Source organism: Taeniopygia guttata, chromosome 17 (genome assembly GCF_048771995.1).
Source record: "Taeniopygia guttata chromosome 17, bTaeGut7.mat, whole genome shotgun sequence".
In the NCBI taxonomy this organism is placed as follows: Eukaryota; Metazoa; Chordata; class Aves; order Passeriformes; family Estrildidae; genus Taeniopygia; species Taeniopygia guttata.
In genome coordinates, this window is record NC_133042.1 from 7,019,936 (window position 1) to 7,034,116 (window position 14,181).

The following is a 14,181-nucleotide window of genomic DNA, read 5'->3' on the forward strand; positions in this document are numbered from 1 at the left end:
AATGGAGTACTTCATCTAGCCAAAACCAACATTAAATAATTGCTTTATATTTTATAAATAAGAATGTATTTGTTTCAAAAAGCAAGTTTTCTGTAAAATGCCCAACTAAAAATTAAACAGAGAACACCTTCATTTAAAAGGCCTGCTTCCCCTGAAACCACCTTTTAACACATTAGCAATAGAAGACTTAATCATTCAAGAAGCTACTGTAGAGTATCTGTTAGAGGCAGATAAGGCCCTGGATAAAGAGATAAGGGCATGATAATCCTGAACTCTAAGTCTGCCAGCAGTCAAAGCAACAATCATTCACACCAGAAAGACAGAGAGAACATTTTTTGGATGTCTGAGGCTGACAAATAGATCTCCTGCCCACAGATACAAACACATGCCCCTCTTACAGGCAGGCTGGAAAACTGGCAGTGCTTCCTGCCACTATTGGCTTCCCAGCACAAAGGAAACTGTAAGGGATCAATTTTAATTTTATTTTTGTTTTAAGCAGCCTGAAGTACAGTGTCATCATTCCAGTATCATCTTTGTGTCCTTTGTGGAGCTTGGAAACAACTGGCATTGCTCTCTCAGCACAGTAGCTGCAGCTGGAATGTCACTGCCATCATTGCTCTGAGGAAGGAAAATACTCCAGTTCTGGCACTTTCACATAAGGCTCTACTGAAAGCTGAAATTCCATGAGTTAACACAAACACAACAAAAGGAATAAGGTGCAAACATCATCCAAGTGTCCACCACAGCTGACTTTGGTCTCCATGCTCTACTTACACTCTTATGCTCCAACAGAACGTACACTGTGTTACCCAAAAACTCAGCTTTCCAGAAGCTGTCCTGGAACATCCCACACAGGCTGGGGGAAGAGGGAGCACAAACAGATGTCCATGGGGGCCAAAACTGTGAAGATGTCCCTGCTGGGACAGAGAGCCCTGGTGAGGAACAGCGTGTTCTGAGAAGTGTCCTGATGAGTAACATCACTTGACTTCTTTAGCTGCATTTTGGGGCTGAGTGATGACTCAATGGATTGCCACCTTTCTGCCCTCTGGACAAAATTCCAGTGCTGAAAAGGTTTTTGGAGATCCTCATGCACTTTAACAGACTCAGGGCTGGACCCTGTGGGCCTCTGGAGTAGCGGCCAGCGAGGACTGCAAACACGCAGGAGCACAATAAGGGAAATAAAACGTATGGGCATTCAAACCAAAAGCCAAAATACTCCTTAAACATCCCCCTGAGAAGGCAATGGAAGGGACAGTGTAATGTCTCCTTTTCCTGACCTTTCTTCACCACCTCACACCAAAGCCAGGCCAACACTGCAGACTGTGGTGTGGCTGTGCTGCAGCAGCGCTGAGGAGCCCCAGGCACTCAGGGCTGAAGTGCTCCGTTTTCCTATTTTGCCAGTCATAATGGACACACAGTGGTCTACCACATGGGAATGCAGGTTAAAACAGGAGAAAAACAATCCAATTTGGCTCAAAAGTATCTTCAGAATTATTCAAATCATTGGGACTGGGGGAAAAAAACCCCAAAGGATCTTCCAGTGGAGGCACCAACGCATGACTGCAATTACCTGAGAGGATCAGTTCCCCTTCCAACTTTGCAAATATCAACAGACCCTGAATGTTTCTCCTCTCTGCTATCCCCAAATGAGAACTAGCATTTGGAAATCAAGCAAAAATCTTTAGCATACACACAGAGGTAATGTGCACACAACTGAGCCAGATGCACATTATGCTATTCCTTATCAACAAGGAAAGAGATTCCTGCAGCAGTAATTAGAGATAATTAAAGCCTCTCTACAAACTATGCTACTTCAGCAAGCTGAAAATTCCACAATGAGATGGATTTTTGAAAAGTTATGTAATCAAACCGAGCAATTTTTTTCCTGCCTAGCAAAGCCCTAAAACCTGAGATCAAAATATCAAATAACAGAGGTGAACAAGAGTCTCCTTTATACTTAATCCTGAAAATAAAGAAGTAAGCATTGAAATGTGGAAGTGGATCTTGTGTGATCTGCCAGAAAAACAAAATAGGCTCTGCTGTGGAGAGAAGTCTCCATCTTCTCAGTTCTGCTTCCAGATTTGAAATGTGGCTTGGCCTTTCTAAAATAAACCTTGTTCCTTGCTGTGCAGGAGGTGAAAGCATGCTGCTTCCAGTTGCTGACCTCTTGATGGGCAAATACTCTCCCATCTCCCCAGACAGCCATACATCTGCTCTAAGGCTGGCCAGACATCAGCCAGCTCCAACTGGAAGGCCAAAATAACTTTCAATCTAAAAACAAAGCAGAGACTGATATAGCCATGGTGCTGAGCAGGGCTCCACAGCCCATGGACATGTCCATGTGCTCCCAGTCTGGGCTGGCTCATGAACAGACCTCCAAGACCTTCCCCAGTCTGCAGAAGACACAGCTCTGGATGAAATGCAACAGGTACCAAGGGTTTAAATATTGCTTAAAGTCAAAGAACAACTCCCAAGTTGTGTGTCCAAGTCTCCTGCAATGAGACCACACAACCCTGTTCCAGATCTGGGATAACACATCTCTCCCTGGGATTGTGCAGATTCAGTCAGTGATAACTCACCATTTTCTGGGGAATTACAGCACAGATTTTCACATCCTGCAAATTGCTGCTGAATTCCAGCACTAACAGCAGCTGAGATTTTAGGCTAAACTCTTTTCCTCTCTCCTGCTGTGCAAATTTAAGGCCAACTTTACTTTTAAAATGTGTAGCTTAAAGAGCATAGTGTGCAAAATAATCCTAGAAAATCCATCTTCTTTAGGTGCTAGAAATTATTTGTTTCAAAGATACTTATTTAAAAGGCTTGTAAAGTAATAGCAGATTTTAGTATCTGTGTTTGAGTGACATTAAAGATACCCAGATGATGCAGACACACCAAACCAAGAGGCCTGAAAATGTGATAATCCAAAACTTGGGAGATTCAATTCATTTTTACATTTGGCTCCATTTAATAAAACTGAGTCTGAGTACAGTGGAAGGCACCTGATACATAACTCCAGGTAAAGCACCTGCTGCAATTCTTAAACTCTATCCCAATTTTCCTTGCACAGTTGATTTAAACATTCCCCTTTAAATTCAGCCCTGCTCTTGAAAGAGATTTAACTTCCTCTACAGTTTCCAAAAATAAGATTCCCAGGAGGTATGAGTCTGTCCACTGCTTCCCTAAGCCCAGATCAACCAAACTTTTACCAACACTGCTAGGGCAGGTGAGTGATCAGCCCAGAGACAGCCTGGGACACAGAAATAATGGCTACAAGAACCTTCCCAGGAGGCAGGAGGGCAGCCAAGAGCTTTTCCAGGGTGGAACAGAGAGGGAATGCTCCAAGCAGGTCCAACGATGGATACAAAGGTTTCTGTTAAACGGTTCCATTAGCAATGTAAAACTAATCTCCAGAAAACTGAGTTTAGCTCATCACCTTTTCCACACCCTAATCCAGCTGCTTAGAGTGGTGATGTATCACTGACAAATCCCTTGAAATTTCTCCTAAAAGATGGACCTGCAGTCTTTCATTCTCTATGGGCATTAACAGGGAGCATTTTCCTTTTATTTTGCTGAGACAGAAAATGTGCAAACCACATCTCATAATCTGCATGGGAGACTGGGAATGACTCTGAAAATTCAATGCAATACTGAAGAAAGACTCATTGCTTCTTCCAATTCATCTAAATGCCTGGTTGAGCATGCCAGAAGTTCACATTCAGAGCCAAACTGTGTTAGTCTTTAACTAGTACTCCAAGGAGGAACATTTCTTATGGAACAGTAAATTTAAGTAGTAGTTTACTGAAGGCAGAAATAGGACTCTCATATTTTATCTGCACTCAAAAATCTAGTTTACACAGACCTCTTCTAAAATACATTATTATATGCTCTTTATAATAACATTTACAGTATTTGTCTCATGTACCTTGACTCCATCCAGAACAGCTTTTATGACATCCTTCACTGTTGTCACCATCTCCTTGTCCTCTGAATTCACCCCCTCCAGCATCACCTGGTCAGACCAGCGGATGAGGTTGGCCAGGCTCTGGTACACTCGGCTGTAGCAGGATGAGATGGCAGAACTGCACAGCAGGAGAGGGAGCAGTTGAAAAAGAAGAACAAAAAAAAAATTTTGGAGATGTTCTGGAATGTTACGAGAGTGAGTTTCACACTGTGCATTTCACTGCTTTGCTCTCTGACACTCAGAATTTGTGTTGAGCAGGCGACAAAGCTCAGGCTGCTCCTCCACTGCAGCTGCTCTCCTGTCCTCCAGCACCAAATGATGACAGTTTGAAGGTACAAACCACCAACAACTCATTCCCAAGTATCAGAAGGAATTATCTAGGATGCAGGTCAACACAGCAATGCTAAAAAAAAATTCTTTCCATCTTAATTTACAGCTCCATCCTATGCCTAAACGTTAAAGATAAGTATTCAAGCATTACATTTAAGCTGAAGCTATGTTATTTCAGTATTATCCTTCTTCCTTATTAGCTCTCCCCAAAACCACCTTGGACCACTGAGAGCTGACTCTATCCATTCCTTTACAAGTCACTGCCTCACTGTTTATAATGCCTGAAAACATGTAATTAAAATTACTTCTTTAGAGAAACTGAACTGAATGAATTTCAGGTTTGAAAGAGGAAGGGTGTTGCTTTGTTTTGTTTTTAATGAGAAACAGAATTTAATCTATTGTTCTGAAGGGGGAAAAAAAAAGTTTTGGAAGGATGACAACTTTAAATAAAAGTTAACTGTAACAACAGTGCTCCCAGGCATTTTCCTGGCCATTCTGAAAACACTGACTTCATTACTAAACAAGGTGTGTTAACAGCTCTGCCGATGGCAATGCTTCAGCAATTCTTTGTCACGTTAAATCAATTTCAAACTGCATCAAAACCATAAACAGATAAGAGAAGGTGTAATCTTGCAATCATTACTGATACAAGTTGTTCCAAATCCTCCCATTTCTCTCTGGTATCCATTCTGCATTGGCTTAACTCCAGTAACTTCATTATCTGTGAGAAAAGAATCAAGCCCACGAGCTCCAATGAGTTTATTTAGGTGAATGAGCTTTGCAGGACTGGGGAAAGAACTACTGTCAAGTTTCAACCAGGGAATACAAACAATGGCAAGGACTCGATTGTTTGGTTGTTTGGGGTTTTTTTAAGGTTTGCTGTTTGCCATTTGTTCTCATTTGAAATGAAATTAGCTTGGTAGGAGATAGTTCCTAAGCAGGGCCCTACCCCATCTCTTTCTAAGGCTTTGATTTCTTTGCCATTAATCTTCAGTCTGCTTCCTTCTAAGGAGGCAGTAATTGAAAGCCCATTTTGTGCAAGATTTAATTACTTTTTTCCTTGTTGCAAATGCTTCCCTTAAAGTAAAAAGAAGTCCAACAATATTTGTAGGGCTTTCTTTGTAACTGACACAAGTCTTGCTCACTTTTCTTGCCATCAGAGTCAGCCCTTTGTGTCCTGCCACTGAAGTACACAGGTAGGGAGAGCAGGGCATGGCTTTTTGAGAAAGCCAGATCCCCATCTGGTTTTTTTGAGAGGCTAAGCAAAGCAGGGCATGGACATGGGATCTGTTCTTTAATGCACAGTGTTTCTAGAAAGAGAGACTTATCACTGGGTAGAGGATATTCCCATTTTAACAGATTTGCTCACTATGGTTCAACAGATCCAGCCTCAACTGGATCTTACCTGTCCCAGCCACAGGTGTGATACTTATCCATTTCCTCCTTCCTTTTGCCAGAAGCAGCCCTGGCCTCAGCACTGCGGCCAAACACAACTGAGCATCTCTGTTTGCAAAGTATTTGGCACCCAGTGCTACCCCAACTACATTATAAACCTTCCCTGTGCCAGCACTGAAATAAGCATCTTGAAAGAAAAAAAAAAAATTTGGAGATATTTAATGAGAAACAAACAGGAACAGCACAAAAACTGGCAGGACTTCAGGAACCAAACACCTGCATTTCTCTGCTTAGTTCTGTGATTTTCTCTGTGTTAACTTTGCTCTTTCAGTATTATTCAACAATGTTTGTTTGTTTTCTGTTTCGAATCAATTGCTCCAGCATCCATGGGATGAACACCAACAATATCTCTGTGGCTTGGCAACACCACAAATTCTTACAAACCATGCTGAGCTTGGCTTTGCCAAATTTCTACTTCTTTCCTGGCTTCAAACCCACTGCCTAACTGGTAAAAACGTAATACACATAATCTGTTAAAACATAAAACAATAATCTGTTGAGTGAGGCAGGAATGAACTTGGACTGGTTAATCTGCTGAAGTACATCTATTTACTTCTGTATCTGATCCAGCAAAATCCAAAAAAAGCAGTTAAGAGTGCAGGCTCAGACTTCTGTAATATCAGGGTGGATAAAATGAGCACAGAAAAGGATTACTCTGAAGATAAACTCCTTTTTCAGGTGAAGCTATTGATTTGTTAGCTTTTAGGATACCACCATGGACTGCAGAAACAGGAATAGCATCTGAAGAGAATCTCCCTCTAGAAAACAATTAATTTCCAAGTTTATGCTAAGAACCATCCCTTCCTCCACTCTGAAAGCAGCCTGATTTGCTTTATCTTTCCACAGCATGAGCTTCTTTCACAGCAGGGAATCTGCTTTTAAATGATGTCTGAAAACCACCACGTAATTAGTAAAAACAGCAGCCACTTCACCAGCTTCTCCTGTGATGTGGCTCCTCAGATAAAGCAGGAGCCTGTTGGCCTGTCATGGTCCCAGAACCCAAGAAGGAAACTCACCTTTGCTGGATGCGTGGGTCAGTTTGCACCAAGGGCAGGATGGCTTCCAGCACTTTACTTGCTGAGCCTGGCAGCATCTCCAGCACTTTGTTATCAATTGCCATTTTGTCCACAATAGTCTTAAAGTAGCGCAAGGCACTGACAACTTCCTTCTCCTTTTCCTCTAGCCACGATACATTCTGAAGAGGAGGGAAGAAAAGGAGAGATATGTTAAATATTCAGTATTTTTAAGGGCAGAGTTCCTTTAACAAACCCAAAGTTTGGTGACACTGAGGTGTGCTCCAGGAGGAGTGCAAAAACCCCCTTCTACCACAAACACTTTTAAATTGAATTACTAGTCTTTCAAAGGAATAGTCAGAGCAAGATTACACCCTCACTTTAGCCTTCAGAATTACCTGCATTCCAAATTGAAGGCTGATCTTGATCAGTTTTAGGCTAAGATTAGCACCACTGATGACATCAAGGACACTGCTTTGAAACCCATACCCTACACTGGGACAGAAAAACCATTTCACAGAATGGTTTGGTTGGAAGGGATCCTAAAGCCCAACTCTACCCCCTTCCATGGCAGGAACACCTTTCACCATCCCAGGCTGTCCAAACCCCATCCAACCTGGCCTGGGACACTTCCAGGGATGGGGCAGCCAAAATTGCTCTGAGCAACCTGTGCCAGGGCCCAACCACCCTCACAGGGAAGAATTTCTTCCTAATATCTAACCTAAACCCTGCCCTCTGCCAATTTAAAGGCAACACCTCTTGTGCAATTGCTACATGTCCTTGTAAAATACATGAAAACACCCAAATAAACTCCACTCTGATGAGCCTCTAACCTGAATCATTTTGTGATGCTGTTGGAACAAGAGAACTCACACAATTTCCACCAGGGCCAACTGTAAAAGCTAAGTTTTGGCATTGGTGAATGAATGTTGCAGAAGGGAACAAGTCACTGGAATAAAGCTGAGTTGTGGTCACTAATTCCTGTGCCACCACAAACACAAGAGGAGGAAATTCAGAAGTGATACATGATACCTAAATGGCATTTTGGACTGTGATATTTCTTAAAAGTTTACAACAGTATGCCTGGAGGACTTTTAATGCCACAAGTAGTTTCTAAATGAGATTTAAATTAACTACTGAACACTGCTAGAAAAGGAGCAGAGAGCTTAGCAGAGTCAGATTTCATCCATTATCTCCTCAGTAAATTCAGCTTCAGGAATTAATGACCTATGGGCATTGTGTGCTCCCCATATTCTTGTCAGCTGTCAAACTGTTGCTTTTCTGCAAAATCAGACCAGCAGCCCAAAAGGTTTTAGGAAGAACAATTTATAGGAAGCACTGGTTAGTAATTTGGGGCCAGTTGCATAAAAGGGTTAGAATCCCAAGTTCCATCTAGCTCCAACTTCAGAAGTCTAAGTCCCAATCCAAGAACTGCAAACCACCCTGTCATTTTCCATCTCATCTGGGCAGTGCCCAAAATCTGCTGCTGCTTCCCCTTTGGACAACACTTCTTGCCAGGAACCTCAAGTTCTGCTCTACAGCCCACAGTGCCCTGAACTCCCTTGCTGAGGAGCATCCTGGCAACTCACCGGGATAAAAAATGACATTTCCCATTTTGCAGGGATGTGGCCTCACCACTGCAGAGGTTATTCCAGGATACAGAATCTTAAAAACATTTAGGTCAGAAATCACCTCCAGGATCATTGAGTCCAACCATCAATCTATGGAGAACCTCAGCCTCTTCCAAGGTTTTGCACTTCATATGAAATGCCACACAATTTGGGGATCAGAGAGTCTGTAAATTCCCTGGGTAAGCAGGACCATGGTCCAGCAGTCAAAGCTCTCCAACAGAAGTGAAAAAATGCGGACTGCAGTTCCTGCTCCCATGGCTGTTTATGGGTTTCATTCAACAACTGTTTCCTTTAGAAAGGCTTGTGACTTAATAGCTTAAACACTCTCCTGGTGCACAGAAGGGATGGGCCTGACAGAGTTCAGGGCTGAGAATGACAACTGGAAACACAAATCCTTCCGCTGAGCACACCAAGGGATGTGAATCCGGACACTGGCTGGGACACAACACTTTTTTTGGGTGGGTTTTAGGGGTTTTTTTTGGTGGTTTTTTTTGGGTTTTTTTTGGTTTTTTTTTTTTGTTTGTTTGTTTTTGGGTTTTTTGGTTTTTTTTTTTTTTTTCCCCCTGCTAGTCCTTTGGGCGACATTCCCCAGGAGCACTTTGTAAAGAATCCTCTCCCAAGGCCCAAAGGCATCATATGTAGGTGTGCACAGAACCATGGAATGGTTTGGGTTGGAAGGGACCTTAAATCTCATCTCGTTTTTATCCCCTTACCACAACTTCCACCAGACCAGACTGCTCCAAGCCCTGTCCAACCTGTCCTGGAACACTTCCAGGGATGGGGCAGCCACCCATATCTCTTTTAGGCATTAAATGGGAAAAACTTACAACTCAGGCAAAACAGCATCTCCTCTCCACTCCCTGCCTGACAAATACAGATATTCTTGGATGATTTCTGAAATTTTCCATTAATATTCAAATTGCAAATGCATCATGTATGAGACACAGCCGACCCAGAAGGGTCACAGTGAGCTGTACAGAATACACCCAATTACAAAAGCTGGAATCATCCTCTTTTTCCTTAAATTTTGGCAGTGTAAAACCTATCATAAGTCTGTATATAACACTGAAGGACACTCCTAGTCCTACAGCAGGGTAAGAATCACAGACAGGGTTCAGGGGACTAAAGGAGGTTGTGAAAAGAACACCCCCAATGTTGCCCCCTTCCAGACATAAAGGGGAACAGGAGATGATGATGTTTGCATGAGCTGAGCATATCCTTCAGCTTACACATCGTGATTTTACATTAATTTTTAGTATTGCTATTTCTGCTCTACGGTGATTATCTACTTCAAGAGCACAAAAATAGCATCTTAAATGCTTAAGAGGGAGAAAAGGATGGTATTTGGTTTACCAAGTGAGCCTTCTGACAGAAGATCTCCCATTTGTCAACTGATGTCTGTTCCAGTGAGAAAACCTGGCGACAATCCAGGCACATCCTCTTCCCACTCCCTCCACTAAAGCAAATGAGCTGACTACATCCAACTAATTGATTAGTTGGGCAATAGCTATTAAAATAGGTAAGGAATGAGCCAGAAATCAACAATATTTCTCAGTATAAAAATGAATGCAGATGTACAATCATGTACAGTAATAAAAAAAATTCAAGTGTTTTGTTTTCCAATTAAAAAATTCCCAATCTGTACAATAAAAAATTATTTTAATGTCCAGCATGGCTTATTAGTAAATCCTCTTGCACTGTTTTTAGGGGAAAAATAGAACAGCAAAGACTTCATCTATTATTAACATGCATTTGCTATAGACCACATTTTGAAAAAGGCTCTTCATTTTCTAATGTATTTAATGTGGTCACACATCAATTTAAAAGAAGGTCACTAAATTATCTTAAGATACCATCCTGAAACATCATTGGAATTAAAAGCCTTCAAGGAGTACTCTCACTGTTGTTCTGGGGTTTTTTAAATTTTATTTTTAAATAGCACTCAGCAGTGAAAGGTGTTTGGCTCCCTAGAAAGCATTTCCACAGCCTCCTGGGGAAAAAAGAAACCTTCATTATCTTCTACCTGATGGAGCAGAATAGGGTGAGGAAGGCTGCAGAGACTTCTCTGGGTGTTAAGCAATTCACAAAGCCTAAGAAAACTTTATCTTGCTGGCTGCTCTCAGTAACTCCACAACAACTCTCAGCAGAAATAATCTGAAAAATTCTGCATGTCTGGCGCTGCACACTGGATGAGACTTTGAACAGCTGAGAATGATGTTTAATTATCCAAAACAACCTCAACTGTTCTTAACTTCTGGCTTCCATTTGTACTTGAAAACTGACTGCAACGCTGTTGTCACAGAGAAAAGTCTCCAGCTCCATAATCAGGCCACAACGGGAGAGGAGATAACACAGATCAGTTTGTGACCTCATTTCTTAGAGGACCTGGAGTACATTTGGGCTGAGGAACATCGTGCTGGATCAGCAGCTGCTCCAACACTTCTGTGTGACTCTCCCTGCTGGTGTCATCAGAGATTGAGCACATCTTTGGACCTGCTTCAAGGATGTGCTGGCCCGGGTCTGGGGTTTTTAAAAGGATCACACCCCAAAACCAGGCAGCTTTTTGGAAGCTGTAAGCATAACCCACAGGGTGTGCATGTGGGGAGGATGTGTCAGGCCATACACCACGTTCCATAATGAGATATTTAAATGCTTGTGGAAGGAGGTCTCATCATGCTCTCCAAAGGGAAGCACGCATCTTGATTTAATACTACACAGTGCTGTTTATAGGCAACCATAAAGTGGCCCTGAGGATCCCTGAGCTGCAGAATCATGCAGAGGACAAATTCACACATCAGATTATGATAAACTGAGTGCCAGGAAGCAAGAAACCATCAGGATAACAGAACATGGCCTTTGCTTACTTTGTTCACTGACTTCTCTGGTGTTTTCACTGTCAGGTCAGCTTGCTTTCCTTTCTTTGAGGGTGTTCTCTTTATTTTGGGTGAATGAAACTTGCCCTTCAACTTCATTGTGAACGAGGAGAGATGGGAACGCTCAGAATCTAGAAAGACAGAGAAAAGCATTACTGGATTAAGGCAAATATGTTGAAACCAGGGACATGTTACAGCATTATCTGGAAGACACTTGCACCATGTAAATTTATTGAGTGGAACACAATAAAGAAAACGAATAAACTACTGTTCTATATTATGTTTCAAACCACAACACCACCATAATTTCCTGTTTTCCTCAACCACAATATCACCAGCATTTCCTGCTTTCCCTTGGAGGCAGGAACGCTGCAAAGCAGAGGCAGGGACAGTGGGACTGGTACTGCTCTGTGCCTTGGAGGGACGAGGAAAAACACCTCTTCAAAGCACTTCTCTGCAGAAGGTCCTGAAGTACTTTACAAAGGAGGCAATCATCGTGCCTCTTTGGCAGATGAGCAACTGAGTCAAGGGGATGAAGTGACTGTCCACAGCCCTCTGGAGAGCAGAGCCCTTGGCTGTGGGTCAGTGCCACAATCCCAGGTCATGCCCTTGCCTCATGCTGATCTCTCTGCAGCACCAATTTTGAATGTGGCCCCACGGATAATCTGAACAAAAATGCCAGCCCTTGTCATCTGCGATGGATTTCACTTCCAGTGTACCAGAAAATAAACAGAGGAACCCCTTTGATACCGGGGCATCCTTCAAGGAATTGAACTGCAGAAGTGCTCAGCCCTTTTAAAAACTGTATTTTCATTGTTTTTTGAATACCTAAAAGAAGAAGTCTCAAAGGTTTGCAATCATGCCGTATGCAGACATACTGCTGAAATACATTTTTATCTGTTTAACCATTTTTATCTGTTTAACTGTATGCAGACATACTGCTGAAATACATTTTTATCTGTTTAACCATGAGGCTAAATAAAACTAAGCTGTCTTGTAGAGAGCAATTTAGAGAGTATTTTGAGCAAAGAGCACTTTAATAAATTAAGGTCTGAGTTGCTTTCTAGCGACCCAGATAATTCAGCAGAAGTTCCCCAACTTGTCTCTAATTACATTATCAAGAAAAGTACACAGTTTTGCCGTATGTTTCATTTTTCTTTTAGGTTCTTTGAGCATTAACTGCACTGGCTGTAATGAGTCCAGAGGAAAGCCCCATGCATGCAGCACTGCAGCACCTCATTAGCATGCACATTGCAAACAGCAAATGCTGCTGAGTCAAATCTAGCACCCAGCAGCTAAACACCACAGAGCAGTGCTGCTCCTCGTACTCAAAACCACCAACCACAGCTCAAGGAAAGAACCTGTCTCCCTTTAAACCTGGTTTCCTGGTAGCAGGTCTGACCCTCTGTGAGCACACCCACCAGCACTCTGGTTAGGTATGTCCCCCAGACCAATATTTTGCAGGCATCCTACAAATGGAAGCTACATGAGCACCGATCCTAATCTGGGCTGGCTGCAGACCTGTTCTCCACTTACAGGAGTAAATGTTTTCCCAGGTTTTCTTTGTATCCTAAAGTCCTGTTTAGTGCTCTGAGGAGGGAGGCACTAAAAACCTTGGCCACTGCAGATAAATCCAGGCATATCAGTTGGCCTCTGAAGAATCACTTACAGCAGCTGGTACCCCAACTTAGCAACAATTTACGTCAGTGCTTTACATCCACAAGAGGATCTCCAAACCTTTAAAACCTCTCTGTCTCCACAGGGTGCTGAAGGTCACCACTGCAGAGAGTTCCTGGCTGCTGTGATAACACTCTTGAGCTCCTCCCCAGAAAATAATTTGTATTTATTCCTACACCATATGAGAATTTCCATATTTGCATGTATATGCACGCTTGCCATGAGAAGTCATAGCTCTGAATTAATTTTTCGAGAACTGGCAAACAATTACAATAATTAATCTACAGGGTAGTAATGGTGACAGCAACAAATTATGTCTGGCTCCTCCACAGGCTGCAGTGAGATCCAAACTGCAGGTCTCAGTAAGAAAACACTCAGTGCCTACAAAACCCTTGGTCACCTATGGTGATAAGTTTGCATTGTAGGGACAAGATATTTGGAAGGCAAAAAGATTTCAAAATATTAACATTTCCTTTTCTCCTTGCCACTAGACATCTCTACCCAGCTTCATGTGGCAAGCACGTGAATGGCTGAACGAATGTGTCTGCATGGTCAGGAATCCCCAAAAGGAGCTGCCCTCAGAGAAAGTTCCTTTTCTGCTGACAGCAGATCCTCTTCGCTACCACCACCAGCCAACCACTACCCCTTTGTTCTTTTTATCCTTTGGTTACAACAAATACCAAATCATTTGTGTGCCACACTCTGAGGGGAGATAGACACACAGAGCAAGGACAGAAGCAAGTGGCTGGAGCAGAATAGGAACTACTTAAAATAGTACTGGTGAAGTAAACCGGCTGACATTTGCAAAAATAATAAACGTTACTGTTTGAACAGCCCTGCTAAGTCCTGCTTTGAAGATCACAAATTAATGCAGCTTTTTACTGCCATGGCTTTCTGTCTACACCAAGCACTTTCCAGCTCTCATCTGCTCACAAGTTTCTGATGCATTTGCAGTTAAACAAATGAGTCACAAACCAATATTCTCTCACACTCAATTACACTTAGCACTTAAAATAGCGCTTTTCTTGTTCCAAGCACATTACAAACGCATCGTTCTCATCCTTAAACAGTCAGGCCTTAACCTCACTCTGTAGATGGGAAGCAGGTGAAGCAAGTTGTCTAAACAGAGCAGAGGGTGAGTCAGTGACTCTGGTACAGCATCTCCATCACTCTGCCGGCCCTTGGCCTCTCCCCCGTTCATGGATCAAGCTGTGGAGCTCCTGTGATTATGTTCAGTGAAT

General features: G+C 42.5%; 1 protein-coding gene across 12 annotated transcripts in view; it reads right to left on the reverse strand.

Annotated features, from left to right (window-relative positions):
• RAPGEF1 (Rap guanine nucleotide exchange factor 1) overlaps positions 1-14,181 on the reverse strand; it is an 83,164-nt gene that overhangs the window by 39,599 nt on the left and 29,384 nt on the right. For all 12 annotated transcript variants that reach the window (XM_072936829.1, XM_072936827.1, XM_072936823.1 and 9 more), the window contains exons 2-4: positions 11,255-11,394; positions 6,763-6,941; positions 3,923-4,079 (exon numbers count right to left, since the gene is read on the reverse strand). In XM_072936829.1, coding sequence (XP_072792930.1) covers positions 3,923-4,079; positions 6,763-6,941; positions 11,255-11,394 — 476 coding nt within the window. The remainder of the gene's footprint in view (positions 1-3,922; positions 4,080-6,762; positions 6,942-11,254; positions 11,395-14,181) is intronic.